General features: G+C 38.2%; 1 protein-coding gene across 1 annotated transcript in view; it reads left to right on the forward strand.

Annotated features, from left to right (window-relative positions):
* The window catches only part of pcsk2 (proprotein convertase subtilisin/kexin type 2), a 65,453-nt gene that overhangs the window by 2,221 nt on the left and 48,588 nt on the right, over positions 1-14,644 (forward strand). Inside the window, exon 2 of the mRNA XM_061911777.1 lies at positions 5,190-5,294. Within this exon, the coding sequence (XP_061767761.1) occupies positions 5,190-5,294 (105 nt within the window). The remainder of the gene's footprint in view (positions 1-5,189; positions 5,295-14,644) is intronic.

Raw genomic sequence — 14,644 nt, forward strand, 5'->3', positions numbered from 1 at the left:
AATTAGTGAACAAAATGCACTGTATGTATTTCTTGTAGTATTTTTCTATATTTTAATAAATGCACAGTACTATCTATGTGTCTATAAAAACACATACATGATCCTAGATTTTTATACAGTACAAAACAAAAAGGTTTAAAATTAGGAAAAAATTCACTGTATCTATGTTTGTAGTAATTTTCTATATTTTAATAACATTGTGTATGTTTAAAATATGCCCAGTACTAGCTGTGAGTCTATGAAAACACATGTATGAGTTTAAATGACTTACTTACAATAAAAGATTAACAATTTGTGAATAAAATGCACTGCACGTATTTCTTGTCGTATTTTTCTATATTTTAATAAATGCACAGTGCTATCTATGTGTCTATAAAAAACATATAAATGATCTTAAATGTTTATATAGTAGAAAAAAAATTACAGTTAGGAAAAAATGCACTGTATGTAATTCTTGTAGTATTTTTCTATATTTCAATAAATGCACAGTACTATCTATGTGTCTATAAAACACACATACATGAGCCTAAATTTGTATATAGTACAAAAAAAATATTTACAATTAGGAAAAAATGCACTGTATCCATGTTTGTAGTAATTGTCTCTATTTTAATAACACTGTGTATGTTTAAAACATGCCTGGTACTAGCTATGAGTCTATGAAAACACATGTATGAGTTTTAAATGACTTACTCACAATAAAGAATAACAATTGGTAAATAAAAACACACTGCATGTATATTTATAGTATTTTCTATACTTTAATAATATTGAGTATTTAAAAAAATGCAAAGTACTATCTATGTGTTTATAAAAGCACATACACGATCTTACATTTTTATATAGTACAAATAAAAGACCGCATCTGTATCACTGTATCTATTTTTGTAGTACTTTTCTATATTTTAATAAAATTACGTATGTTTAAAACATGCACAGTTCTATCTATGAATCTATAAAAACACATGTATGAGTTTAAATGACTAAATTACAAAAAAAAAAAAGGTTGACCATTGGGAAAAAATGGACTGTATTTATTTTTATAGTATTTTTGTATATTTTAATTGAATTAGAATTGAAGTATTTATTTCAAACCTGCACATTTCAACAACACATGTTTTTTACATCTTGGCAGAGAAATTTGTGCAAAGTTTGTAAAGGGGTTGGATGAAGCAGATACTTATAATATCCTAACCCCTCTCACTCGTTCCACATTTAACATAAACAATATAATACAAGAACAATACTATACAAACAAAAACAAGAAAACTCCTGTACATCAACAATACAATTGTACCATTTGATAAAATTGTACATATTAAAAAAAATGCACAGTACTATCTATGAATCCCTAAAAACGCATGCATAGTTTAAATATTTTTGTAGTACTTTTCTGTATTTTGATAAAATTGTCTCTATTAAAGAAAGCACAGTACTATCTATGAGTCTATATAATACACATGTAGGAGTTTGAATGACTAAATTACAAACAAAAGATTGACATTTGGTAAAACATGCTCTGCATCTTTCAAGCTTCTCCCTGACAGTTTAGTTATGTTTTGGTTTTTCCGCTGTAATTTCCTGTCAGTGCTCTTATTTTGGTTATTTCCGGATTGTCTTCCTGAGTGCTGCTTACCCTCAGCTGCGGCTGATTGGCACCTGGCCACACCTGGTGTCAATCAGCCAGATTGCTGTTCAAACCTGCTTTGTCCTCCACTCTGGGTTGGAGTATTGTCGTGCTGTGTTGTTGTAGTTGTGTGCTGTAAACTATTCCCTGGATCCTGACTCCTGTTCCTGGTTTCTGGTTCGTGTTTTCCTTTTCTTATTTTTGAACATTAAAACCATGTTTTCCTGTTCAGTGCCTGCTATCATCTCTGCATCTTGGGGTTCTTCAACAACACACCCTGATAGTATCTATTTTTGTGGTACTTTTTTGTATTTTAATAAAATTGTTTATATTTAAAAAATGCACAGTACTATCTATGAGCCTACAAAAACACATGCATTGGTTTAAATGACTAAATTACAAAAAAAGATTGACAATTGGTAAAAAAAAAAAATCCACTTTATGTATTTTTATACTATTTTTCTATATTTTAATAAAATTGTGTATGTTTAAAACATGCCCAGTACTAGCTATGAGTCTTTGAAAACACAAGTATGAGTTTAAATGACTAAATTGCAAAAAAGATTGACTATAGGAAAACAATGCACTGTATGTATTTTTATTGTATTTTTCTACGTTTTAATAAAATTGTGTCTGTATTTAAAAAATGCACAGTACTATCTATGAGTCTATAAAAACACATGCATGGGTTTAAATGACTAAATTACAAAAAAAGATTGACAATTGGTAAAAAAAAAAAAAAAATCCACTTTATGTATTTTTATACTATTTTTCTATATTTCTATAAAAGTGTGTATGTTTAAAACATGCCCAGTACTATCTATGAGTCTTTGAAAACACATGTATGAGTTTAAATGACTAAATTGCAAAAAAGATTGACTATAGGAAAAAAATGCTCTGCATGTATTTTTATTGTATTTTCTATATTTTAATAAAATTGTGTATGTTTTAAAAAATGCACAGTCCTATATATGAGTCTATAAAAAACATGTATGAGTTTAAATTACTAAATTACAAGAAAAAAAGACAATTGGTTAATAAAAATGCACTGTGTTTTTTTTTACAGTATTTTTCTATATTTTAAAAAAAATTGTACATTTAAAAAATGTGCAAAAACACACAAAGAGCTTACATTTCTGTCAATTACAAAAAATTATTAACCATTGGTCAAAAACATGCCTTGTACTTATTTTTGGTGATATTTTTTATGTATGTTAATGTAATTTTGTATATTTAGAAATGCACAGGGCTAAAAGTGTGTCTACACAAACACACACACACAGTTTAGGTTACTGTATATTACAAAGAAATATATTGAAAAATTGAATTAAAAAAAATACACTCTTTTTGGTAATATTTATTCCAATTGTGTGTATTTAAAAATGCACAGTCCTCTCAGTACGGCCATAACAAAACCACATATAGAGCTTAAGTTACTGTAGTTTACAAAAACACATTGACTATTGGTAGACATTTTTTTTTAAACATTTTTTACAGCTAAAAATGTACAGTACTATATATGTCTCTATAAAAAAAGATCATATTATGTGAATTTTTTTTTAAAACAAAAAAACACATTGCATGTCTTTTGATCCGCTGCCCGGATCATATTATGATTCGATTTTTGAGTATTTTTGTGTGTTCTGTTGGTTTTGGACTCCTTCGATTCCTGTTTGTGCACTTCTCAGTTGGCTACCATATCCATCCATCCATTTTCTACTGCTTAATCCCTTTTTGGGGTCGCGGGGGGCGCTGGCGCCTATCTCAGCTACAATCGGGCGTAAGGCGGGGTACACCCTGGACAAGTCGCCACCTCATCGCAGGGCCAACACAGATAGACAGACAACATTCACACACTAGGGCCAATTTAGTGTTGCCAATCAACCTATCCCCAGGTGCATGTTTTTGGAGGTGGGAGGGGCCTATCCCCAGGTGCATGTCTTTGGAGGTGGGAGGAAGCCGGAGTACCTGGAGGGAACCCACGCATTCACGGGGAGAACATGCAAAATCCACACAGAAAGATCCCGAGCCTGGATTTGAACCCAGGACTGCAGGACCTTCGTATTGTGAGGCAGACGCACTAACCCCTCTGCCACCGTGAAGCTACCGTGGTACCGTGGCTACCATAGTTACATATTATTTTCACCTGCCGCTTGTTCCGGACGCACACCTGTTTTGTAATTACTATCATTATTTAAGCCAGTCCGGCTGGCTTCCTAATTTGTTTTCACACAACAAGTAACGACTTCTGTTTCCCTGCTCGCTACCTGCTAGCTTCCACGCTAGGCACTTTTGTTTTCTAGCTCCCATGCTAGCTCTTTTAGTTCTGCCAAAGTCTGATTTATTTCTTAATAAATCATTTTTCTGTGTCCGAAGCCCGTCTGCATGCCCGGGAGAACAAAATCCGCACCACGATGCGAGCCGGTCGTTACAGCATGTATTTAAAAAAATATATTTTTAGTAAATGTTTGCACATTTTAAAACATATCTCTATGTGTCTATAAAACACACATACAGGACATAGGTTACTGTAAATCACAAAAAAATATACATTTGAATAGTTTTTGGGGGTTTTGAATTTAGTATATTTATAAAAATGACATCAAAAAATGGTATTATAAAAATATAAAAAATAATATATTAAAAAAAAATATATATATATATATAAATAACCCACTCCTCCATCCCTGCATGACATTTCACTCGGCCTGACCACACGGCATGAAATACTTTGATAAAATGTGCAAACTACTAACAAGGCTTTATTGGCAACTGCCTAAAAGCGTGATTGCCACCCTTCTTCGGCCGTGTGAGGGCCTGTCAACATAGATTGGTTGAGGAGCGTGTGGGCGGGTGTTGTTGAGCAGGCAGTGAGGCGTCTGAGCTTTCCTCCGACTCTCCCGGCGCCGGATCATTTCTCTCCATCTGGGAAAAAAGAACGTGTCAATCTGCGCTTTATTTTTGTCATATTTGCTATGCAGCATTTTTTTTTTCTGATTGCCGGTTCATTTTCTTGTACAGTAGAACCCCCCCTCCACCCCCTCCACCCCCTCCCTCCCGCCTCATCGGTTATGTAATCGCCGACTATATTTGCCCGGGTGGGATATGCACCATTAAACAATGGCGGCGTTGTTTGAACTCCCTTCCATTGTTGCTTAATTAACAAGCGGACGTCAACACGAGAGTCCATGTGCAATTTCTGCTCCCCAGCCTTGTTGTCGCTGCCCAATAACATTCATGGCGGCCACGCTGAGGGTCGACCTGCCACCCGGGCGCTTCTCAAGCGGAAGGAGGGTGTTTAATCCAAGCCAAAGCCTCGAGGGGGAGAGGAAAAAAAGGCGATGCATCTCATTTCCAGGCTCGATTCCAGCACGGGGCCTTAAAATAGAAATAAGAGGACCCCCACCTTTTTTATGAAAGCCTGGAAATCAGTGCCCTTGTCCTGTGCCCTTCCTCCATCTTTGACAATGACAAGCTGATTGCTGCACACCTTCAAACCCTCCAGCTCTTTTGCCGCACCTTAACACTCACTCTATGTTGTCCCCCCCCCCCCCTTGTGCAGGTCACCTTTGGAAAGGGGCTCTACCACCTTTACCCCCAGGACTCCGCCAAGAGACGGAGCAAACGCAGCGCACGCAGCAGACAGCGGCTCCAAAAAGACAGCAGGGTACCAGCTTTGTTTTGCACAACATGCCTATCCATTGGCGCCCTAAAAGGGACAAGCGGTAGTAAAACGGAGGGATGGATGGATGGGTTATCCATCAAGAATGCGGTTAAAGGCCGACTGAAATGAGATTTTCTTATTTAAACGGGGATAGCAGGTCCATTCTATGTGTCATACTTCATCATTTCGCCATATTGCCAGATTTTTGCTGAAATGATTTAGTAGAGAACATCGATGATAAAGTTTGCAACTTTTGGTCGCTGATAAAAAAGCCTTGTCTGTACCGGAAGTAGCAGACGATGTGCGCGTGATGTCACGGGTTGTGGAGCTCCTCACATCCGAACATTGTTTACAATCATGGCCACCAGCAGCGAGAGCGATTCGGACCGAGAAAGCGACGATTTCCGCATTAATTTGAGCGAGGATGAAAGATTCGTGGATGAGGAAAGTGAGAGTGACGGACTAGAAAAAAAAGAAAAAAAAAGATGAGAGCAGTGGGAGCGATTCAGATGTTATTAGACACATTTACTGGGATAATTCTGGAAAATCCCTGATCTGCTTATTGTGTTACTAGTGTTTTATCAATCAATCAATGTTCATTTATACAGCCCTAGATCACTAGTGTCTCAAAGGGCTGCACAAACCACAACACAAACCACTACGACATCCTCGGTAGGCCCACTTAAGGGCAAGGAAAACTCACACCCAGTGGGACGTCGCTGACAATGATGACTATGAGAACCTTGGAGAGGACCTCATATGTGGGCAACCCAGATTATATGGTCGTACCTGAAAGTCGGAGGGGTGTGGTGACCGCCAGTGTCTCTGAGGGAAGCCAGGTTTCTCGACATGGAGAAACGAAGGCAGCCGTTGGGGCTGGGCTGAGATCCCCCCCACCCCTCCACGGTGGAAGTATCCCACGTTCGGGGACGGCCGGTCGGAGGAGGCAAGAGAGTCCGCAGCTGCCTCTTTGACAGGTGCACCAGGAACGACGCAAGCTCTCCGCTCATGTCTACGGTAAGAGCCGACTTACTACCACAATTTTCTCACCGAAACCTGCCGGTTGACATGTGATAGGGAACCGTGTTCGCTTGACCGCTCTGTTCCATAGTAAAGCGTCTCGTCATCTTTCGGGAATGTAAACAAGGAAACGCCAGCTGTGTTTGTGTTGCTAAAGGCAGCCGCAATGCACCACTTCCCACCTACATCTTTCTTCTTTGACGTCTCCATTATTAATTGAACAAATTGCAAAAGATTCAGCAACACAGATGTCCACAATACTGTGGAATTATGCGATTAAAGTAGACTTATAGCTGGGATCGGGGCTTGAACAAAATGTCCGCTACATTCCGTGACGTCACGCGCACACGTCATCATACCGCAACGTTTTCAACAGGATACTTCGCGCGAAATTTAAAATTGCAATTTAGTAAACTAAAAAGGCGTATTGGCATGTGTTGCAATATTAATATTTCATCATTGATATATAAACTATCAGACTGCGTGGTCGCTAGTAGTGGCTTTCAGTAGGACTTTAAGTGAGGTTTTATACAATACAGTAGAGAGGGGATTGCATCTGGTACCCGACACACGAAACGTGACAAATTGGTGGAGTGCGCAAAGTAAAATGTGTTTTGTGGCAATTTCCAGCTTTGCTACATAGAGTGGCGCTTTCCCTCATTTTCAGCGGACTGCATTGCAAAAAAATGTTTAACCGCCTGTCTTCCTCTCACGCGAGATCCACCCAGGAATTGGGTCCATATGAATTCCTTCATTACTGTACGCTGTAATATAGAACAGGATTTCAAAGGAATTGACAGTATTTTATCGCAGCAAATTACTGTGATATAAATATATTGTAATATGTAATATGTTAAAAATAATGATATCTTTTATTTTACAGCAATTATTTTCATAGTCCTCTGTACTATCATAACAAATGACTATAAATTCACTCTTGTACAGTAAGTGGTGGTATGCTGATAAACACATGGATTAATTTACTACAAAAAATATTTTTTCTATATTTTAATACAATTCTGTATATTTAAAACATGCACAGTACTATCTGTGAGTCTATGAAAACACTTACATGATCTTAAATTACTATATATTACAAAAAATAGATTTACAGTTAGGAAAAAATGCGCTCTATATATTTTGGTAGTACTTCTCCATATTTTAATAGAATGGTTTATATTTAAAAAATAATGCATAGTACTATCTGAGTCTATAAAAACACATTTATGGGTTTAAATTATTACTATAAATTCACTCTTGTACAGTAAGTGGTGGTATGCTGATAAACACATGGATTAATTTACTACAAAAAATATTTTTTCTATATTTTAATACAATTCTGTATATTTAAAACATGCACAGTACTATCTGTGAGTCTATGAAAACACTTACATGATCTTAAATTACTATATATTACAAAAAAATAGATTGACAGTTAGGAAAAAATGCGCTCTATATATTTTGGTAGTACTTCTCCATATTTTAATAGAATGGTTTATATTTAAAAAATAATGCATAGTACTATCTGAGTCTATAAAAACACATTTATGGGTTTAAATTATTACTATAAATTAACCCTTGTACAGTAAGTGGTGGTATGCTGATAAACCCATAGATTAATTCACCACGAAAAATATTTTTTCTATATTTTAATAAAATTGTGTATATTTAAAACATGCACAGTACTATCTGTGAGTCTATAAAAACACATGATCTTAAATTACTATATATTACAAAAATAAAACATTTACAATTACGAACAAATGCACTATATCTATTTTTGTAGTACGTCTCTATACTTTAATAAAATTGTTTGTATTTAAAGAAAGGGCGTATGGGCAAGGAAAAACTCACAACCCAGTGGCATTTGCGCACAGTATACAATGTTTGGTGGACAAAAATTTGACAAAGGAGTGGCATAAAACTTGTATTTCTGTGGGAGCGTTGGAGAAAATTGTACATGCAAACAAATTACGGGAACTGGGGCGGAATGTGCCAGCAACTTGAGGGTTCCAGGTTCGATTCTGGCTTCCGCCATCCTCGTCCCTTACCCACCTGCCCCCCAGTGGCACCCGCACTGGTTTAAATGTAACTTAGATATTGGGTTTCACTATGTAAAAGCGCTTTGAGTCACTGGAGAAAAGCGCTATATAAATATAGTTCACTTGACTTTTCGGTGCAATCCTTTAAATGTCTCGCAGGAAATTGTCACCAGGTGTCTTTATGGCTCCCATCAGGTACTTCTTTTTGGTCAATAGTGTTGAAAATGGATAACAGGAAATCTCTGCACTGCTTCTTGCAGTAAGAAAAAAAAAATATATTTTTTTGTTAGAATCCCACTCAGGGCTTCGTTTTTTTTTGTTTTTTTTCATGTGTTTCTGCTGAAAGCATCACACGCCATGACTCATACGGCCGCTGAACGCCACTTTGCTGCTCATCATCGCAGAATCACCCACTATTTTCTAAGAGGTGCTTTTTAAAGAAAACATCTAAAAAAATATATATATATTTCTCTGTTATGTTATCCCTCGCCCCATCAATTTCTAGTAGTTTCCGTGGAGCTGGATGATGAGATAAGTGGCGGTTAGCGAGCGGCGGGTGCGCAAGTGATGCTGTGACGGCTTAATAAATGACATATCGTCTTATTTGCGCGCTTTTGGAAAACATTGCAGTGCGTTATCGATTATGGGACATCTTGCCTGGAGATCCTGCAGATGTTTTAAGAGCGGCCCACCTTTATGATTTTGCTTTAATTTCACATTTATTAATTTTATCGAAGTCATTTTTACTTCACTCTCTCATTTATGACACACACTATATTGGCCACCTGCCTTGACTAACATATGAACATAAATTACCATCCCATTCCTAACCCGAAATGATGCGGGTCCTCCTTTTGCAGCCATTACAGCTTCAACTCTTCTGGGAAAGGCTGTCCACAAGGTTGCAGAGTGTGTTTATAGGACTTTCCCACCATTGGTGAGCTCACACACTGAAGGCCTTGCTCTCAGTCTCTGTTTTAATTCATCCCAAAGGTGCTCTAACAAAGTTCAGGTCAGGACTCTGAGCAGGCCAGTCAAGTTCATCCACACCAGACTCTTTCATCCATGTTTTTATGGACCTTGCTTTAAGATTCGGACTTTTCGACCACATCAAATTGGCGTCACGAACAGGATGACCTTTCCACTACATAAAAATGTGGCTCCATGGTGGTCTAGTGGTTAGGACTCGGCGCACATACTGCTACAATCCGGGTTTGATTCCTGGTCAGGGAGCCACAATTTTATGTAGTGGAAAAGTCCTCCTGTTCGAGAAGCCAATTTTATGTGGTGGAAAAGTCTGAATCTTAAACAGGAACAATAGAGAGTTTGTTACAACAGTTTTATTTACTCATAATCAGATGGTACAAAGTTGGATTGAATCGATATGTTTACACAGACAATGTCTCTGAAGACGAAAGATGGTGGACCCTCGTGAAGGAATTAAGAAAGAGCGCACATCAGGCTTGATCTTCCTTTCTTATTTATACGCTCCATAATGGCCTGATTTGTAGCATAACAACTTATGTAACTGTCCAATGTTCAAATGTCTCCCCACAAACTTGGTCAGGGTGAGTTTATAGGAATGTCCCACCATTGGTGAGCTCACACACTGAAAGCCTTGCTCTCAGTCTCCGTTCTAATTCATCCCAAAGGTGCTCTAACAAAGTTCAGGTCAGGACTCTGAGCAGGCCGGTCAAGTTCATCCACACCCGACTCTGTCATCCATGTCTTTATGGACTTTGCTTTAAGATTCGGACTTTTCGACCACATAAAATTGGCGTCACGAACAGGATGACTTTTCCACTACATAAAATTGTGGCTCCCTGGTGGTCTAGTGCAGGGGTAGGGAACCTATGGCTCTAGAGCCAGATGTGGCTCTTTTGATGACTGCATCTGGCTCTCAGATTAATTTTAGCTGACATTGCTCAACACGATAAGTAATGAATAGTTCCACTGGTAATCAGTGTTAAAAATAACGTTCAAAATATAAAACATTCTCAAGCAAGAAGTATCTTATTCATTATTAATTAGCTTCAGAATAAAAATGTTATTAAATAGAATAACAGACATGTTATTCCCTAATGTTGGTTTTGCATAAAAATGCACACATTTAGTAGTATTCAGTGTTAAAAAAATATTATATGGCTCTCACAAAAATACATTTTAAACTATTTGGCTTTCATGTCTCTCTCAGCCAAAAAGGTTCCCGACCCCTGGTCAAGTGGTTAGGATTCGGCGCCCATACTGCTACAATCCGGTTTCGATTCCCGGTCAGGGAGCCACAATTTTATGTAGTGGAAAAGTCCTCCTGTTCGTGAAGCCAATTTTATGTGGTGGAAAAGTCCGAATCTTAAACAGGAACAATAGAGAGTTTGTTACAACAGTTTTATTTACTCATAATCAGATGGTACAAAGTTGGATTGAATGGAAATGTTTACACAGACAATGTATCCGACGAAAGATGGTGAACCCTCGTGAAGGAATTAAGAAAGAGCGCACATCAGGCTTGATCTTCCTTTCTTATTTATACGCTCCATAATGGCCTGATTTGTAGCATAACAACTTATGTAACTGTTCAATGTTCAAATGTCTCCCCACAAACTTGGTCAGGGTGAGTTTATAGGAATGTCCCACCATTGGTGAGCTCACACACTGAAGGCCTTGCTCTCAGTCTCTGTTCTAATTCATCCCAAAGGTGCTCTAACAAAGTTCAGGTCAGGACTCTGAGCAGGCCAGTCAAGTTCATCCACACCCGACTCTGTCATCCATGTCTTTATGGACTTTGCTTTAAGATTCGGACTTTTCGACCACATAAAATTGGCGTCACGAACAGGATGACTTTTCCACTACATAAAATTGTGGCTCCGTGGTGGTCTAGTGATTAGGATTCGGCACACATATTGCTACAATCCCGGTTCGATTCCCGGTCAGGGAGCCACAATTTTATGTAGTGGAAAAGTCCTCCTGTTCGTGATGCCAATTTTATGTGGTGGAAAAGTCTGAATCTTCAACAGGAACAATAGAGAGTTTGTCACAACAGTTTTATTTACTCATAATCAGATGGTACAAAGTTGGATTGAATCGATATGTTTACACAGACAATGTCTCCGGAGACGAAAGATGGTGAACCCTCATGAAAGAATTAAGAAAGAGCGCACATCAGGCTTGGTCTTCCTTTCTTGCGGAATAATAATTATAATAATAATTAAAGCTGCAAGCAGCGTTGGTCGGGTCCGCCTTTGGCTGCTGCCCCCGAGACCCACGGCCGGATAAGCGTTAAAGACGCCTTGGAGCCACTATTTTGAGAATCTAATGCATTGTGAAAGTAATGCAGTTGTTGTATTGAAGTGAAAATATCAAACTTCTTGTTGATTTTTGCCAAAGTATGTTAATTATTAAAATGTAGGTCTAAGTGAGACCTACATAGTGTTTTTTGTTTCATGTTTCTCTGACATTCCTACCGGAAGTTACAAACAGTTTTTCTTCCTAGGAACAGTTTTATCTGTGTTTTATTCCTAGGGGGCGCTAGAGCGCAATCTTGAGTTTTGGGGTTTGTTTTTTTCATCAGATCGCAATTTTTGCCAGACCTGATGTGTGTGTCAAGTTTGTTGAGTTTAGAAGCATTTTAAGGGGGTCAAATAATAGCTCAAAGAGGCAAAAATGACATTTTTTAGGAGACTTTGCACAGAGGTTCTTTTGAAGGCGCGTAAAATCAAAACCTGAGAACTTATCAAAACTCTGTTCGGTACTTTTAATCAGAAGGGTTCAATCCCTCTCCTGTGCGAGTTTGAAGCTAAAACAAAAAACACACTCAGAGGAGATAATGTTTGAAGAAAGCTGACCGTTTTTTATAAAACTTTTGTTTTGAAGGGGGGATTGCAAATTTCCTGTTGATTTTTGTTGGGGGTTGTCAATCTATGAAATGTAGGTCTAAGCGAGACCTACATAGAGGTTTTTGTTTCATGTCTCTCCGACATTCTTACCGGAAATTACAAGCAGTTTTGTCTGTGTTTTCTTCTTAGGAGCAGTTTTTTCATTGTTTTATTCAAAAATAGCGCTAGAGCGCAATTTTGAGTTTTGTTTTTTTCATTAGATCACAATATTCGCCAGTCCTTATGTGTGCGGCAAGTTTGGTGACTTGTGAAGCATTTTAAAAGGGTCAAATTACAGCGCAAAGAGGCAAGGATTGCATTTTTTGCCAACATTTTATTTTGAAGGGGTTTTTGCCAACTTCCTGTAGATTTTTGCTGAAAGAAGTGAGTGTATGAACATTGGGTCTAAGTCAGACCTACATAGGAGTTTTTGTTTCATGTCGCTATAACATTCCTAACAGAAGTAATTTTTTCCTAGGGGGCGCTAGAGCGCAAGTTTCATTTTGGGGGATTGGTTGCTTAATATGTTGGGAAGGTTTGCTATACCGACGTGTGTGTCAAATTTGGTGAGTTTTGAAGCATTCTAAGGGGGTCAAATTACAGCGCGTACGTGCGGAATAATAATAAAACACAGCAGTTTCAATAGGGTCCTTGGCCCATGGCAAAGGACCCTAATAATAAAGAATAATAATAATAATAAAACACACAAAATTCAATAGGTCCTTTGGCCATTGCCAAAGGACTCCCACAGGGAGTCCTTTGGCAATGGGCCATGCGGGCCCTAATAATAATAATAAAACGCACCAGTTTCAATAGGGTCCTTGGCCCATGGCAAAGGACTCCTGTGGAGTCCTTTGCCATGGGCAGGGCGGACCCAAATTAAAGCTGCGAGCAGCGTTGGTCGGGTCCGCCTTTGGCTGCTGCCCCCGAGACCCACGGCCGGATAAGTGGTAGAAGACGCTTTGGTGCCACTATTTAATGCATTGTGAAAGTAATGCAGTTGCTGTATTGAAGTGAAAATATCAAACTTCTGTTGATTTTTGCTAAAGTATGTTCATTATTAAAATGTAGGTCTAAATGAGACCTACATAGTGGTTTTAGTTTCATGTCTCTCTGACATTCCTACCGGAAGTTACAAGCAGTTTTGTCTGTGTTTTCTTCCTAGGAGCAGTTTGTCTGTGTTGTATTCCTAGGGGGCGCTAGAGCACAATTTTGAGTTTTGGGGTTTGGTTTTTTATTAGCTCGCAATTGTTGCCAGTCCTGATGTGTGTGCTAAATAAAGAAAGAAAGAATAAAACCTCAGAAATACAATAAGGTCCTCTGTCCCAAAGTGACATTCGGTCCCTAATAATAAAAAAAATAAATAAATAAATGTTTTCTTCATCTTTTTCCATTTTCACACATCTCTGAAAGAAGATGAACCATGAATTGATTAACGTGGACCCCGACTTAAACTGTTAGTTACTATTAAATGCAGCAATGGTCTCTCCTTCATAGGCCATTGCTGCACCAGGGATTGTTTGGAGATGCTCAGAGAGTGATTGATTTTGTCATTTTCCCTGGAGTCTGTCGAGGATTCTATTAGCGGACCACAATGACCCACTTCTTTCTTTCGCTGGTGTCCTCCTTTATGTCTGCCATCAAATGTGCCGCACTTATCCTCTCCTGCCTTTGCCGAAGCACTGTTTCAGAAATGCATTACTTTGTAATCCACATTTTTTGATTTGCAGCCGAGATGAGGTGGACTTTAGAGTGTGAAAGGAGTATAAAGCAGGGGTGTCCAAAGTACGGCCCGCCGCGAATCCTTTACCGGCCCGCCACACATTCTGCAAAAATTGCAAAATTGATAGATTGACCCGCTCGACATCCATTGCTTTCGGTCCCCTAGAGAGGGGGGGGGGTTGCCCACATCTGAGGTCCTCTCCAAGGTTTCTCATAGTCAGCATTGTCACTGGCGTCCCACTGGATGTGAATTCTCCCTGCCCACTGGGTGTGAGTTTTCCTTGCCCTTTTGTGGGTTCTTCCGAGGATGTTGTAGTCGTAATGATTTGTGCAGTCCTTTGAGACATTTGTGATTTGGGGCTATATAAATAAACATTGATTGATTGATTGATTGTATTGCAAAAAAAAACCCAAAAAAAACATTTAAAAAAAGTGGAATGAGGTGAAATCTAATGAGAAAAAGTGGCAATGTTGACACAAAGCTGCCATGCAGGCAGTTTTTTTTGTTCCTTTTGTCTTTATTTTCTTTTTTTTCCATTGCTCAAAAAAAAAATGGACAAAAAAAATCTGTTATAATGAATTATTACTTAAAAATGATCACTTTAAAATGTTTTATGTGGAAAAAATATTGCATATGTTGTGTGGTTGCCATATAAAAACATCAAAGTTTTGACAAAAGAGCATAAAACCAACAACA

This window comes from Nerophis ophidion, linkage group LG09, assembly GCF_033978795.1.
Source record: "Nerophis ophidion isolate RoL-2023_Sa linkage group LG09, RoL_Noph_v1.0, whole genome shotgun sequence".
NCBI lineage: Eukaryota > Metazoa > Chordata > Actinopteri > Syngnathiformes > Syngnathidae > Nerophis > Nerophis ophidion.